The sequence below is a fragment of the Cucurbita maxima genome, unplaced genomic scaffold (assembly GCF_002738345.1).
Source record: "Cucurbita maxima cultivar Rimu unplaced genomic scaffold, Cmax_1.0 Cma_Scf00011, whole genome shotgun sequence".
Lineage (NCBI taxonomy): Eukaryota > Viridiplantae > Streptophyta > Magnoliopsida > Cucurbitales > Cucurbitaceae > Cucurbita > Cucurbita maxima.
Window position 1 is genome coordinate 2,535,640 of NW_019272027.1, and position 14,160 is coordinate 2,549,799.

Genomic DNA, 14,160 nt, shown 5'->3' on the forward strand with positions numbered 1-14,160 from the left:
GGGGGGGGGGGGGGGGGGGGGGGGGGGGGGGGGGGGGGGGGGGGGGGGGGGGGGGGGGGGGGGGGGGGGGGGGGGGGGGGGGGGGGGGGGGGGGGGGGGGGGGGGGGGGGGGGGGGGGGGGGGGGGGGGGGGGGGGGGGGGGGGGGAGCGTGAGTGAACGAGGGCACTAAAATTTATCTAGTTGCATTAATAACAAAGGGGGGTAAAGGCCTGTTTGGAATAACCTTCCAAAAACTCTTCGTTTGCACTTAAAAATACTTTTTGACACTTAAGTCAATCAAAACAGGCTCCAAGTACAAAACGTTAAAGCACACCAATTCGATTCAAGAAATTTGATGGCCCCCAACAATTGATGGTTGCTTTTCTGACCAAATTTCATAAAGTAGATATGAATATCGTATTTTAGATCAACAAATCTATTATAATGTTCTCAATCTTAAATATTCTCTGATTGTTCCCAATGCTTGAATTTTCTCTGTACATGATCCCTAGTTTTATTTCGGTGAAAGACTGCATGTTCCCTTCGAGAGAATATGCATAGTTATAAAATTTAACTCATGATATCATATATTTGCTCAGGATGTTAGCAGATCCTGCCTTTCTCTATAGGCTTCTTTTAGAGCAGGCTGCAACGATTGGTTGCACAGCTTGGTGGGAAATAAAGAATCGCAAGGATAGGTTCGTCCTCTAGTCTTGTGTAAAACTTTGTTCATCATATTATTTAATTTGCTTGGCTACAAACCTTTGTATTGTTGTGTCTCCAGGATCAAACAGGAATGGGATCTGGCGCTCATTAATGTTCTTACTGTAACTGCGTGCAATGCTATTGTTGTTTGGTCACTTGCTCCATGCCGTTCGTATGGAAATACATTCCGATTTGATTTGCAAAATACATTGCAGAAACTTCCCAATAATTTATTTGAAAAAAGTTATCCTATGAGGGAATTTGACTTGCAAAAGAGAATCCATTCATTTTTCTACAAAGCTGCCGAGTTGTGCATGGTCGGTATAACTGCGGGAGCAGCTCAAGGTGCTTTGTCCAATTTTCTGGCCAAGAAAAAGAAGGATAGGTAAAGGTTATTTCATTTTGGCAATCGAAAGGCTAACCGAGTGCTCCATTTTTCGTGACTTGGAATTGTGTACTTGTTTACCAGGCTATCTGTATCAGTTCCAACTGTGAGCACCAACGCTCTCGGTTATGGCGCTTTTCTCGGGCTCTATGCTAATCTCCGGTATCAGTTATTATGTGGTTTTGACCGAGCAATGATCAATCATTTTGATGTTATTGGAGTCGCCCTGTTTTTCAGCTCTGCATTGAGGTTTGTTCTTTTCTCCCCCTTGTGAAATTTATGTCTAGCCGAACCTTAAACTTTCCCGTTTTTCTTACGATCTTAGTTTAAACAAAGGGTGATGATTCATCTTATCCAAAAAGACAGTATTAGCTAAAGAATGTTGAATGAAACTATTCTGGAACTGTCTGTAGGGTTTTGAATGTGCAACTAGGAGAAAGATCAAGATTGGCTTGGCTTGGAGTAGAGGCAGATCCACTGGTTCAGTCGAGCGACCTCTTGCAGAAGGTTTACAACCGACGTTCGGAAGACGTTAATAGGTCTTCCTCAAAATGGTTTATTTCAAAGAATGCCATAACTTCTGGTCTTGGACTTCTCGGTCTCAAACAGACCGGTGCTGACTCCGTCTCTGAAGGTGAATCAATACCGAAAGCACGGAGGAAGAGAATTGTTCGAAAAAAGGTAACGGCAGGTTCGTCGTGATCTTTCTTTCCTGTCGATGCATTCTTCAATTCCCAGTTTTGCAGTATGACAATAGATTTGGTGCAAATTGACCACATAAATCTTTGATAAAATGTAGTTGCTAGGTGGATAATATTTCCTTTGATGTACCCTGAGATCCAACTGGAAGGATTCATTTTAAAACTGAAATGATGCAATTGTTGTATAATTTCTCTTTGTTTTCCACAGGCTAGATTGAGTGCTTAGTGGTTTTCTTCTGGTGTTATCTCTTACTGAATAAGGTTGTCAAAGTAGTTTGCATCGGATCGGATTGAGTTAGAGCTCGTTCGAAATGACGTTATGAATACTTTAACGTTTTAAAATCTTTTATTTTTCTTAGTAAGTATTTTGAAAGTCATTTCAAACGAGTTTTTGTTCATTTCACAGAAAAGTTGGCGAAGATTCTTGGAAATTTTTTACCACAGGAGTAAATTAGGTGCGATGTGAAAGAAATATACACGAGGGTTTTCAATGTGTTATTTGAGTTAAAACCTATGGTTTACTTAGGTCATTGACCGCGTTCGAACCATATAACATCATTTAACTCTAATGTTAGTCATTTGTCACAACGGGTGCAACCTCCGACGACTCACAACATGGGTCGGTTTAGTTGTGGTTTTTTTTTCTTTTTTTGGAATTTTTTTACAACAGGAGTAACTTGGTGCGATGTGAAGGAAATATACACGAGACTTTTCAATGTGTTATTTGAGTTAAAACCTGTGGTTTACTTAGGTCATTGACCGGTTTGAACCATACAACATCATTTAACTCTAATGCTCTAGTCATTTGTCACAACTAGTGCAACCTCCGACGACTCACAACATGGGTCGGTTTAGTTTTTTTTTTTTTTTTTTTTTTTTTTTTTTTTTTTTTTTTTTTTTTTTTTTTTTNTTTTTTTTTTTTTTTTTTTTTTTTTTTTTTTTTTTTTGCATGTTTGAGAGTGATTTTAGAATAACTAAAATTACTAATCTATCAAAATCGTGACGTATCACGGTGAGAACGGGATTTTGAAACCATAATCCTCTTTTTAAGTGATGTTCTATCAATCACTTTTTTTTTTATCTCTATTATTATTTTTTTTTTTTTGCTTTGTTTCAAATCTATATTTAAATTATTTACCAAGACAGTAGACGAATAAATATATGACGACATAATTTTGGGAAAGTTATAATTTTGACGTTACAATATATGACGTTTAATTTTGTCCTTACGTCTCATAGTTATACAATCTTACCTATACTTCAAAAAACCATTTAATGTAGGTCATATTCCCGATATGATCGCAACCCGTCAATGAAAATTTAAAATTGTGGGTCCTACTTGTACGATCGATTGTGTTTACCATATTTTACAATGGAAATAATCATTACGTGACTTTGCACCAAATCTATTCAACTTACTATCTATATTTTGGCTTACTTTCTAATATTTGTCATTTCTCTCGTTTGGCCGCTCTCTCGTAACTTTTGTTTCTTCCTCCTCTTTTCTTCTCCTATTTTCTTTCTAGATTTTTTAAGGTCGATAAAAAAAAACGTTAAAATCTACAATTATTTTTTTTTATATAGTTTTATTAAAATTTATTATTGCTGTAATAATGCAATAATAACGATATTTTTTCATCATTGTTTTAGCGATGAAGGAAAGTCAAGTTTCAAATAGATTTCTAGTCTTATCGGTTAGTTTTGTCCAAAAACCGTGACCTTTCCATAAATCGAAATATAGTTGGACAAAGCAAGGAAGGAGGGCGTTTAGATTGTCTTTTATCAAGTAGTTTTGGTCATATATGCGAAAATGATAACAAGAACTAAATCAATATTGGTATCGAGATTTAAATATACATATATATATATATATATATGCTTTTATCCCTTTTTTTGGCCATAGATATCAAAAATGATTTAAGTTTGTTAGAATAATATTATTTTTTTTTCTTTTAATTAGGATGCATTTTGTAAAAATATAATTCAGGCATTAATTTTTTTAAAATAAATAAAATTGAAAAATAACATTTTATAAACATTAATGAAAATGAAAATTACACTAAAAATGTAAATGGATGATATTGCATTGTATTAAAATATTTTGAATAATAATATCGAAACGATCAACCAATAAGACGTTACAAAAATCTTAAAAGAACAGTTTGGAATATATAAGTACCTGTCATATACTAAGTGTATTTTTATTTTAAAATTTTTAAATTTAATATCAATCAAACGATTAAAGAAATCTATAATTAATTAAAATAACAAAAAAAACATATATATTATATATAAAATATAGTACCTGTCGTATACTAAGTGTATTTTTATTTTAAGAAAATTAAAAAAACATCAAAGGTATTAATGAAATAAAGTATTAAGTTTTTAAAATTTAAGGATAATTTTATATTTTTTATTAATTTAGGAAGTAAAAAATAATAAAAAAAAAAGAATAAAAAAAAAGTTTGAAAAAGAAGGAGGGAAATCCAAAAGAAGAGGGAGAGATAATAATCGTCCCTCCTAACTTCCAAGCTTTCAAGTTTTTTGAAAAACACCCTCCCAAATCCAAACCCCCCTCCTCTTCCAAACGTCTCTATAAGTGCGCTCCTTCTTCGTTCTCTTTCTCTCTCTAGGTTGCCGCTTTTGCTTGTTCTTCCACCAACCCCAACCCTCAGATCCTCTTCCCCACAATACCCACTTCCCACATTTCACTAATTGTAAGCCCCAAATCTTGATTTCACTATTTTCCTTTCATGGGTTTTGCTCGGAATCTTTGTTCTTGTTCTTGTTGTTCTTCTTGAATCTTCGATGCTGTTTTGCCTTTGTTTGGATTTTGTTCGTCCTCTTTGTTTGATTTTTTATTCACTTTAGCTACTGAACTTTGCAATTTCTACTGATTTCTTCGGCTGTTTTGCCTTTGTTCTTGTTAATCAAGAACTTTTAACACATTGTTTCATTCTAATTCATCGGGGAAATCTGTTTTCCTTTCACCCTTTAGATCTGTTGTTTCATTTTGGAGGAATTTTTAAAGAGATTTTCATGTAGAACAGTTCGTAACTTATGATTTTCTATGATTTGTGTGCGAATTCAGTGAATTTTGTTGAATCAATCAGCTTGTGAGTTCTTCTATATTCAATAATCTTGTGTTGAATGATTTGATTAACGTTTCTCCCCTGCTAATTTTTCGTTAGTGGGATGTTTGATTTCTGACAACAATCTGTTTGATGAATTTCCTCACAGAATGGACTCACTCCCAGATGCTATTATTCAGTACATCTTGTCACATATGACCAACGCTCGGGACGTAGCTGTCTGCAATTGCGTATCCAAGCGTTGGAAAGACTCGACGCCCTACATTAAAAGTCTCTATTTCCCTCGCAATTCCTTCGACAGTCATTCGGGCGAGTCGAGTCCTGACGTCATTGTTTGCAGGATAGTTTCATCCATTGTTCGCTTGGAGGAGCTTGTTGTTTATAGTCCATTTACTAGTGCTGGTCTTGCTTCATGGCTGTCTAGTATCGGCCCCTCGCTTCGACGACTCGAGCTACGAATGGATAATTTGGTTGATCTCCAAGCTTGTCAAGATAGCCCTTCCAAGTTGGAATACCTTAAATCTGCTGAAAAATTGGAGTCACTTAAACTATGGGGTGTCTTAATGACACATACACCTAGGTGGGATGTGTTCCAAAAGCTAAAAAACCTTGAGATTGTTGGTGCCAAGATAGAGGATCCAGCATTGAACTCTGCTCTTCGTGCATGTCCTAATCTATCCAATTTATTGCTCCTTGGCTGTGAAGGTTTAACTTCAGTTTCAATTGAGCTGAAGCACTTAGAACAGTGTAAGCTGGACTTCTATGGCTTGGGGAACTGCTCACTTATGATCAATTCCCCTAAACTTCAACTCCTTGAAGTTCAAGGATTTAGTTGGATTAGAGCCCGTGGGACAAGTTCCTTGACAAGTCTTTCAATTGCAAATAATGCAGGTAATCATCATAACTACAAAGTCTTCCACAAGTTATTATGAACAACTAGAACTACACTTAAAAAAGTTAATCCAGACTCATTTGAAGACCTTTGTGATCATGATTATGTTCTTTATCTTTATGGTTTGCGAGCACGACACGATTCACGGAATGTATTCGTTTCTTGTATGCAATCCTTTAAAGGGAAGAGTCTCTACTAGGTGGAAGTTGTAGAGGATTGTTGGGTGGGAATGATCATTGGTTTATAAGTAAGGAATACATCTTCATAGGTATGAGGTCTTTTGGGGAAATCAAAAGCAAAGCCATAAGAGCTTATGTTCAAAGTGGACATATCATATCATTGTGGAGAGTCGTTATTTCTAACATGGTATCACAGCTATGCCCTTAACTTAGTCATGTCAATAGAATCTTCAAATGTCAAACAAAGAAGTTATGAGCCTCGAAAGTGTAGTCAAAAGTGACTAAGTGTCGAACAAAGGGTATGTTTTGTACCCTTTGTTTGAGGGCTCTAGAGAAAGGAGTCGAACCTCAATTAAGGGGAAGCTGTTCGAGGGCTTTATAGGCCTTAGGGGAGGCTCTATGGTGTTCTTTGTTTGAGGGGAGGATTGTTTGAGGTATGTTTTGTACCCTTTGTTTGAGGGCTCTAAAGAAAGGAGTCGAACCTCAATTAAGGGGAAGTTGTTCGAGGGCTTTATAGGCCTTAGGGGAGGCTCTATGGTGTACTTTGTTTGAGGGGAGGATTGTTGGGAGGGAGTCGCACATTGGCTAATTTAGGGTATGATCATGGGTTTTTAAGGAATACATCTCCATCGGTATGAGGCCTTTTGGGGAAACCAAAAGTAAAGTGACGAAAGCTTATGTTCAAAGTGGACAATATCATACCATTTTGAAGGGTTGGGATTCCTAACAGTAGTTTGCAAGTTCATTACTTCAAACTAATTTGATACTCATTTCTAAGACCTTGAATAGTCATTTGATACTCATTCCATGACCTTGAATAGTCATTTGATACTCATTTCAAGACCTTGAATACTCATTTGATACTCATTTTCTTCTTTCTTTATGTTTACAGGAAGAGTTTACATGGTGGATTTTGATAAGCTTGGTTCACTGGAGTCTCTGTCCATAAGAGGAGTCCAATGGTGTTGGGATGCAATAAGCAAAATGCTTGAATGGGGGAGTGAGGTTAAGCATCTTTATATGAAGGTTGAGTTCACTGGAGACTTTGATGCACTTGAGCCTTTCCCTGAGATCGACTTTGTTGAGTTTTTCAATCACCATCCAAAGTTGCAAAAGTTTGACATTCATGGAGCCATGTTTGCTGCACTTTGCCCCAAGAACTGCATTAAAAATGTAAGTAGGATTAGGGCCAAGCAAGATAGATTCTTCTTGAGATGGGTTTCTTGGCTTATAACTTGCGTTTTTTTGGTACTTAGGTTGATCCGGACTTTGTAATCTCGTGTTTGGAGGAAGTATCGATTTTGGTTCGGTCGCCGTTGAATGCCGAACAGAAGATGAATACTCTCGAGTCGTTGATAAAGTATGGCAAGAATTTGAAGACACTAGTGATAAAGATTCTTCGAATGAAGAGTAGTCATAGCAGTGCTGATGATTTCTTTGATGAAATTTGCAAGTTTAGATATTTGAACCGCAAGATCGTTCGCATCGAATAGAAGCACAAGTGAGCACTTTTCTCCTCATTTGTGGTTTTATTTGATCATTCTTCTTTTGAATTATTTGATTACAGGTTGATCTGCTTAAATGATTAACTTAGTTTGATCATTCTTTTACGAATGAATTCACAACTAATTGCTTGATTACCACATTCTTCGACGGGACGATCGATCAAAGATGATCAAAAAGATATTCAAGTTGATGTTTTTTTGCCTCCGAGCCTAGTTTAATCTGTCAAGTCCTTCTATTGATCATAGGTTTGAAGTTCTACTTGTTTGAATTGTAATATTAAAAGAAAAATGAAAAGTTTGACTCTTTATTCGATATGAATATTCCTTAGTTTGGTTTGAAGGAATGATGACATATCTTCCCTAATAAAGACCGGATAAATGTTATTGAAGTTCAATTGTTTAAGGCATATGGTCTTAATGTCGGGACCCTTAGTTCAACAAAAAAAAAAAAAAAAATCTCTCAAACAAGGATCTAGACGTATTTTGAGACATCATGTCTTTCTGCTAAACTTGTGAGGTTAACACAATCTCTCAAACAAGGGCTCGACATGTATCGAGGCATCATGTATTTCTACTAAATTCAAGAATTTAGCACAAAATTTCTAAAATAGGTTTTAGAACGTGCCTCGAGACACCATGTCTAAACTAGCTATCTTAGCTCTATTTCATTAAGAATTGTTTCTATGGAGAGGTCGTTACTTCCATGTAACATGATTCAAGAAACAACCAACGTCCAACCACTGCCAATTAGTCATCATCTTCCGAATGCGACTATGATGGTAATATCGAAACCAATGTATAATTACTACTAATTAGTTATCATCGTGTCAAAGTTGTTTATGTTGGTAACCACATGAAATAACCAACGTGCAATCACTAACAATTAGTATCACCACCCAAAAGTGGCTATGACGATAACTATGAAAGCCATGAAAAAAACACGTCCTAAAACATAAAACATGTTCCACAGCACGTATAACTCATACATCCAGCAACCATACAAGTGCAACATATGAAGCCGTTTAAAAATAAAAATATTTAGATCTAATAAGATAAGTTGATTTTAAGGTATGAAATTCAATTTGAACGAGAATTTCAACGTTAAACAAATCCCCTTGAAATTAAATACTACTGTAATATTTTATTAGGTTTACCAAAATTACCACTTATCCAAAAGTAAGTATCTAAACGTTTGGGCCTCCCCTCGAACAAGTAATAAATTTCAAAAAGTGTGATGTCACACATTGGTTGGGGAGGAGAACAAATCACCTTTTATAAGGGTGTGGAAACCTTCCCCTAACTGATACGTTTTAGAGTTCAAAGAAATAATATTTGCTACGGATGGGCTTGGGTCACTTTCTCTCCCTTCCCTGACAGAGTGGATTTGGTAGTGGTCCCACCGGGCGAAAAATTTCAAATTAATTAAAAAAAAAATTAAAGTGTTAGAAAATTGGGGGTATAAGTAAGCATGGCGGCGTACCAACGAAATGCTTCCAGTTTTCTAAAAACATCGTGCAAAAGAGAGTTGAATTGGAAACGAAGCAAGAGTCAAAGTAAAAATTCAAGAACAGTGCGAGAGAGATAGAGAGAATCGGAGAAGACAGCAATGGAGCAGCGGAGGATGATTCTGCCTTCTTTGCTGTTGATTTTGAGCTTTTTGGCGGCGGATCTTGTGCGCCCCACCCATGCTATTTGGTTCAACCTTCCTTCTACTGGAACCAAGTGTGTGTCTGAGGAAATCCATAACAACGTCGTTGTTTTGGCTGATTATGTTGTGATCTCTGAGAATTATACCCATGCGCCCACCGTCTCCGTCAAGGTGAACTACTTCTGCTATCTTTTTCCCCTGGATCGGTCAACGCTAGGGTTTTTCGATGATTTTGTTTTATTTTCTTTCTGGATTTGTCTGGTTAATTGAAGAATCACTGCGATGAACTGAAATTACGGAATATTTTGATTGCTTATCTTGGATGGATCGAATACAGATCTTTTCGTTTTTCTCAGATTTTGTAGTGTTGTATTATGCACGAATATGGTGGAAAATGGATGTTATTGGTGCCGGGTGGGCGATGGGTGCTGTTAGAAACATCCACGTTCACATACATTCAATAGTAGGCTGACTGTTAAAGGACAATGTGATTGTTGGAACAGTGGGGCTTCTTCTATGTGCCTGTTGGGTTCTCTTCACTTGAGTTTTAGTTCTTGTGATATAATTGATTTCGTTTTGGGGCTCTTCCCTTAGTCACTTGGGCTTTTGTAGATTTTAAAGTTAACTTCCACCCAGCTCGTTGTTTCTCTTTAAATTAGAAGAATCACCAGATTTATTTTGTTTGATTGCCAAATATTTCACATTTATCTTGAACGGATTTGAAGGAATATTCGAAGATATAATAAATCAGATCTTTTCCCTGCTGAAACAACCTGCCGATGTCTTGATCTATGTTTTTGTATCATTGGCTTAATATTCCATTTGTATATTTTCCCTCTCGAAGGTAACATCACCATACGGTAACAACCTCTACCACAAGGAGAATCAAACAAATGGGCAGTTTGCCTTCACCACAGCAGAGGCTGGCAACCATTTGGCATGCTTTTGGATTGATGGCCATCATGAGCGTGGTGGTGATGTTAGCTTAAGTCTTGAATGGAGAACTGGAATTACAGCTAAGGATTGGGAATCAGTTGCAAGAAAGGAAAAAATTGAGGTGCGTTTTTTTTTTTGGTTTTGGGGGGGGAGTTTTCTTCGAAGTCCAGACCTCTCAAGTGCTAGTGGTTGGGTATTATTGTTTCATTTTATCTTGTAAACAACTTTGAGGTTATTTTCAATATCGGAGTCCTATCAATTGCTGGTCTTCTTGGGCTTGTAATACCAATTTAAGAATCTCCTTGTGTTCTTGGAAGGTGTGGCTATGAACAAGAATACCTTAGAAGAGTGCTAAAGCACTTGGTTTAAGATTTGAGAAGTAAATGATTTTATCCTTGTCCAACTTGTTGATCTCCTTTCCCCAGGTGCAATTAGGACAATGGACACTGACTTCCCTTGATATTGATATGTTCCATATTTAGGTAGACTATTCCTCTTTTCCATCCCGTGCACTGCCTGCATACTTAGTACTGGTCTGATTGGATCAAACATTCAAACCTTGACTTGTACTTCTACCTTCAACCATTCACAAAACTACTCTCCAAGACTTCCTTTGATATATCAGACAAAAACACGGCAAAGATTTCAGAAAGCTTCGAATACTCTCTCTTTTTGGATAAGAAAAATTCATTGATAGTATGAAATTACAAAAGATGGGGAGAACCCAAGAGGATAGTTACAAAAGACCTCTCCAATTGGTTTAGAAGGTTGCAAAGCTATAGTAATGGAATGTAAGAGAGTGTTTACACCAAATCACGACTGTATTAATTATAGCCTAAAAAAATCTAAGGTAGGATAATTCCTTTTCTTGAAAGATTCTTCTGTTTCTTTCTCACCAAATGTTCCAGCAAAAAGCTCTAATAGATTTCTCCCATAAGATCTTCTTCGTCCTTGTGAAAGAGTGTCCTCCATGGGTGAATTAAGGGAGAAGATGTGGATTTTCTGAGAGGACTATATGCCAGTTGAATGTCGAGCTTCCAATCCTCTCTCATGCTGCCTTCTTGTCATACAGCAACAACTTTCTGCACTGGAATTCTTCTTTGAGGAAGGAAATTGAGATAGTAGTAGAGCTTTAATTTCTACCCAAGGCTGTATTGGTCTTCCACAATCAGCCCATTGGAACCCTTTTGCTTCTGAAAAAAAAATCTCACATTCATTTCCAAGGAATCCTTTGGACAACATTTCGGAGGGCACTCAATCCTTATTGTACATCAGCTAGCACTACTGTTGTTTTGTGTTTGTGTGTGTGTGTGTGTGTGTACTTTATTTTTTATTGGGATATAGAGAAAGGTACTATTAACAAGAGGAACCAAACAAAAGAGGGGAGATGAGGTATCATCCCCACAAGGCCAAAGGGTTAAAAAAACGAGTCCGAATTGGCCAGAATCTATGCAAGATCGTAATTACAAAAAATTAATCCAAGGAACACAAGTGGAAGCATATAACATAGAGAAGCAAGCACAATTTCCTCCTCTGCCGTGGTTTCATCTTTTGTTCCTTTGTCAATACTCAGGAATTTCTTAGCTTGCCTAGCGTAACAAGGAGGGAGTTCAGGGTTCTCTAGTGAGCATCAACGAGAGAGAGATTTAAGACTGTATAGCAAGCATGAACCAGAAAGAGATGGACATTCCAAGATGGATTGGAGGGATATGGTTTGAGGTGTAACGCTGAATCAGAATAAGAGGATTAGATGAGAGCAATGGTTGAAGACCATGAGGGATGGAGACTGAAGACTAGGAGAGAACTCACTAGGATTAGGGTGGAAAATTATGTTTTCGACCAAGCATCATGTCCATAAACTTCAACCATTTTTTTCCTATAAATCGAACACCAATGCAGGTGCCTCAATAGCTTGTCAAAACATTTCGATACGCGTCTTAGTGCGTGCTTTTGCAATGATTCCTCAACTGAATCAAAACAAGGCTCTGTATTTGCACGTGTATGCGCTTGACGTCTAAGCACATTTCAAATTCACTAACTAGGATGATAAGTTTCTATTCTTAGATTTACCACTGAGAATTTCTCTTATATTTCGGAAATTAACCTTTAAGTTTTCCAAATCGCTATCTTGTAGGGTGTTGAGCTTGAGCTCCGGAAACTCGAAGGCGTGGTAGAGGCTATTCATGAGAACATTTTGTACCTAAAAGAAAGGTAATCTACGATGGAAAAACTATTGAAATTCTCTACAAAATTTTCTCCATGAATGTTTTGAGTAACTATTTGGTGTAATGTATATATGAACCACACAGGGAAGCAGAAATGAGGATAGTAAGTGAGAAAACAAATGGAAGAGTGGCGTGGTTTAGCATAATGTCTTTGGGTGTTTGTATTTTGGCTTCAACACTTCAACTGTGGTACTTGAAGCGATTCTTCCAGAAAAAGAAGCTCATTTGAAATAGTAATCTTTCTTCTTTCTTGTTCTCTGAATTTCTTTTCTTACAATCTAGCATCACACAAATCTTATAGTTACAGAATTGTTTCATCACGGATTTTCATTTAAATTCATTATCTTATGAGCCTTAGATACCTCGATAGTCTGCGATGTTGAATATTACTTATTCGTTACTCATTCAAAACGCGTCTTATTTCTAAGCAATCTAACATATCACCAGTTTATCTATGATATACCCAATTTAGTTGTGTTGCTTGTCAAATGCTTTTCGTTTAGTAATCGTAGGTCTTTTCTTATATATGCTCACTTGTAATGGGCACCTTCTTCGTGCCATCCTCTTGTTTAGCTGGTTTACGAGGTACGACCTGATTTTCGACTTAGAATTTGGTTTCGTTTTCAAAAAGTTATGCTTGATTTGAAGGATATGAGACAAAGATGCCAAAAAAAAAAAAAAAAAAATACTTGCAATGGATCACAATTCTTTATATTTGAGGTATGCCTTCTCTTACCAGTTTGATAAATCCAATGATGAGGGCTTCATTAGGGTTTTTGATGAACATCACATTCTTATTGTGTGTAAGTTTTCTTTTAAGATTAAACTAAATCAAAATAAATAATAATAGATATCAAAAGCAATATGTTAGGATCGGTATGGCAACTCTAGAGGGGTGAATAGGGCTTTAATGATAAAAGTAGAGTTTTTAAGCGTGATTAATTTTTTTAATGTCAATGTCAGATGGGGTTTTTAAGGATTTTTTAAGCGTGATTAATTTTTCTAATTATTAAACTTCTTACAAATAAGTATAATATATAATTAATATAATAAAATAGTTCGAAGTCAAAACAAGAATAACGAGTTAGAAAATATTATGAAAAATAAAAAATATAAAAATAAAAAATATGAAAAATAAAATTAAAAGCTTGGAGATATTATGAAAAATAAAATTGGAAGATATTATGAAAAATAAAAAATATAAAAATATAAAACATGAAAAATAAAATTGGAAGAGAAAAAAAAGTAGAAATAATATTGAAGATTCCCTTAAAATGGAAATTTTTTAAATTTATTTTTATTATATTTTTAAATAATATAATATAATATAAAAATAATAAAATGGATGTGAGTAGCCCAATAAATTTAAAATTTATTATATTTTAAATATAATAATATAATATAAAAATAATAAAATGGATGTGAGTAACACGATAAATTTAAAATTTATTATAAATATAATAATATAATAATAATAATAAGTAATATGAGTTTCCTGCTACATTTAAATTTTAAAATTTATTATAAATATAATAATATAATAATAATCAAAATTATGAGAGTAACCAAAATTTCAAAATATAATATAGTAATATTAAAAATGAAGATAAATAATTTTATATAATGTTTATTCTTCTAAAATTATAAATGTCATACTTTAATTTTTCATCATTTTAATTTAGCTTTCACATCATCACGTCGGATATCTTGCCTCGATTGTAATTTCTTCGTTTAACTTTAATTTGAATGATTGAAAAGTAGTTGAAATCGTGATTCCGAACAAAATACTGAAAATTATTAATATTATAGGTAGGTTTGTTACCATCAAAATCTCAATTAATTAATTAAAATTAATTAAAATGAAGTTAAGGGCCAAAAAGCAAAGGCTTCGTCAAAATCTCACTTTCCTCGA

The 14,160-nt window shown here is 35.4% G+C and overlaps 3 protein-coding genes across 3 annotated transcripts in view; all 3 read left to right on the forward strand.

The window, feature by feature from the left end:
• Positions 1-2,004, forward strand: part of LOC111486651 (protein RETICULATA-RELATED 1, chloroplastic) — a 7,144-nt gene extending 5,140 nt beyond the window's left edge. The window contains exons 5-8 of the mRNA XM_023133853.1: positions 580-678; positions 765-1,070; positions 1,155-1,319; positions 1,484-2,004. Of these exons, the coding sequence (XP_022989621.1) occupies positions 580-678; positions 765-1,070; positions 1,155-1,319; positions 1,484-1,772 (859 nt within the window). The 3' untranslated portion in view covers positions 1,773-2,004. The remainder of the gene's footprint in view (positions 1-579; positions 679-764; positions 1,071-1,154; positions 1,320-1,483) is intronic.
• Positions 2,005-4,324: 2,320 nt separating this feature from the next.
• On the forward strand, positions 4,325-7,679 carry LOC111486670 (F-box protein At1g10780-like). Its single transcript, XM_023133883.1, has 4 exons — positions 4,325-4,488; positions 5,012-5,754; positions 6,827-7,107; positions 7,191-7,679. The coding sequence occupies exons 2-4, from the start codon at positions 5,013-5,015 to the stop codon at positions 7,425-7,427; spliced, it is 1,260 nt and encodes a 419-aa protein (XP_022989651.1). The 5' UTR covers positions 4,325-4,488; position 5,012; the 3' UTR covers positions 7,428-7,679.
• Positions 7,680-8,909: 1,230 nt separating this feature from the next.
• LOC111486723 (transmembrane emp24 domain-containing protein p24delta4-like) lies at positions 8,910-12,703 on the forward strand. The gene is made up of 4 exons (XM_023133955.1): positions 8,910-9,258; positions 9,932-10,144; positions 12,158-12,234; positions 12,333-12,703. Exons 1-4 carry the CDS (start codon positions 9,046-9,048, stop codon positions 12,475-12,477), a joined length of 648 nt encoding a protein of 215 aa, XP_022989723.1. The 5' UTR covers positions 8,910-9,045; the 3' UTR covers positions 12,478-12,703.
• Positions 12,704-14,160: the final 1,457 nt, after the last annotated feature.

Bases quoted from the DNA above. Each gene is read 5' to 3' on its own strand.
- LOC111486723 (XM_023133955.1), top strand. From the start codon at position 9,046: ATGGAGCAGCGGAGGATGATTCTGCCTTCTTTGCTGTTGATTTTGAGC. The intron at 10,145-12,157 runs GTGCGTTTTTTT...GCTATCTTGTAG, and splicing joins CAAGAAAGGAAAAAATTGAG to GGTGTTGAGCTTGAGCTCCG. The intron at 12,235-12,332 runs GTAATCTACGAT...TGAACCACACAG, and splicing joins ATTTTGTACCTAAAAGAAAG to GGAAGCAGAAATGAGGATAG.
- LOC111486670 (XM_023133883.1), top strand. From the start codon at position 5,013: ATGGACTCACTCCCAGATGCTATTATTCAGTACATCTTGTCACATATG. The intron at 5,755-6,826 runs GTAATCATCATA...TTATGTTTACAG, and splicing joins TTCAATTGCAAATAATGCAG to GAAGAGTTTACATGGTGGAT. The intron at 7,108-7,190 runs GTAAGTAGGATT...TTTGGTACTTAG, and splicing joins CCAAGAACTGCATTAAAAAT to GTTGATCCGGACTTTGTAAT.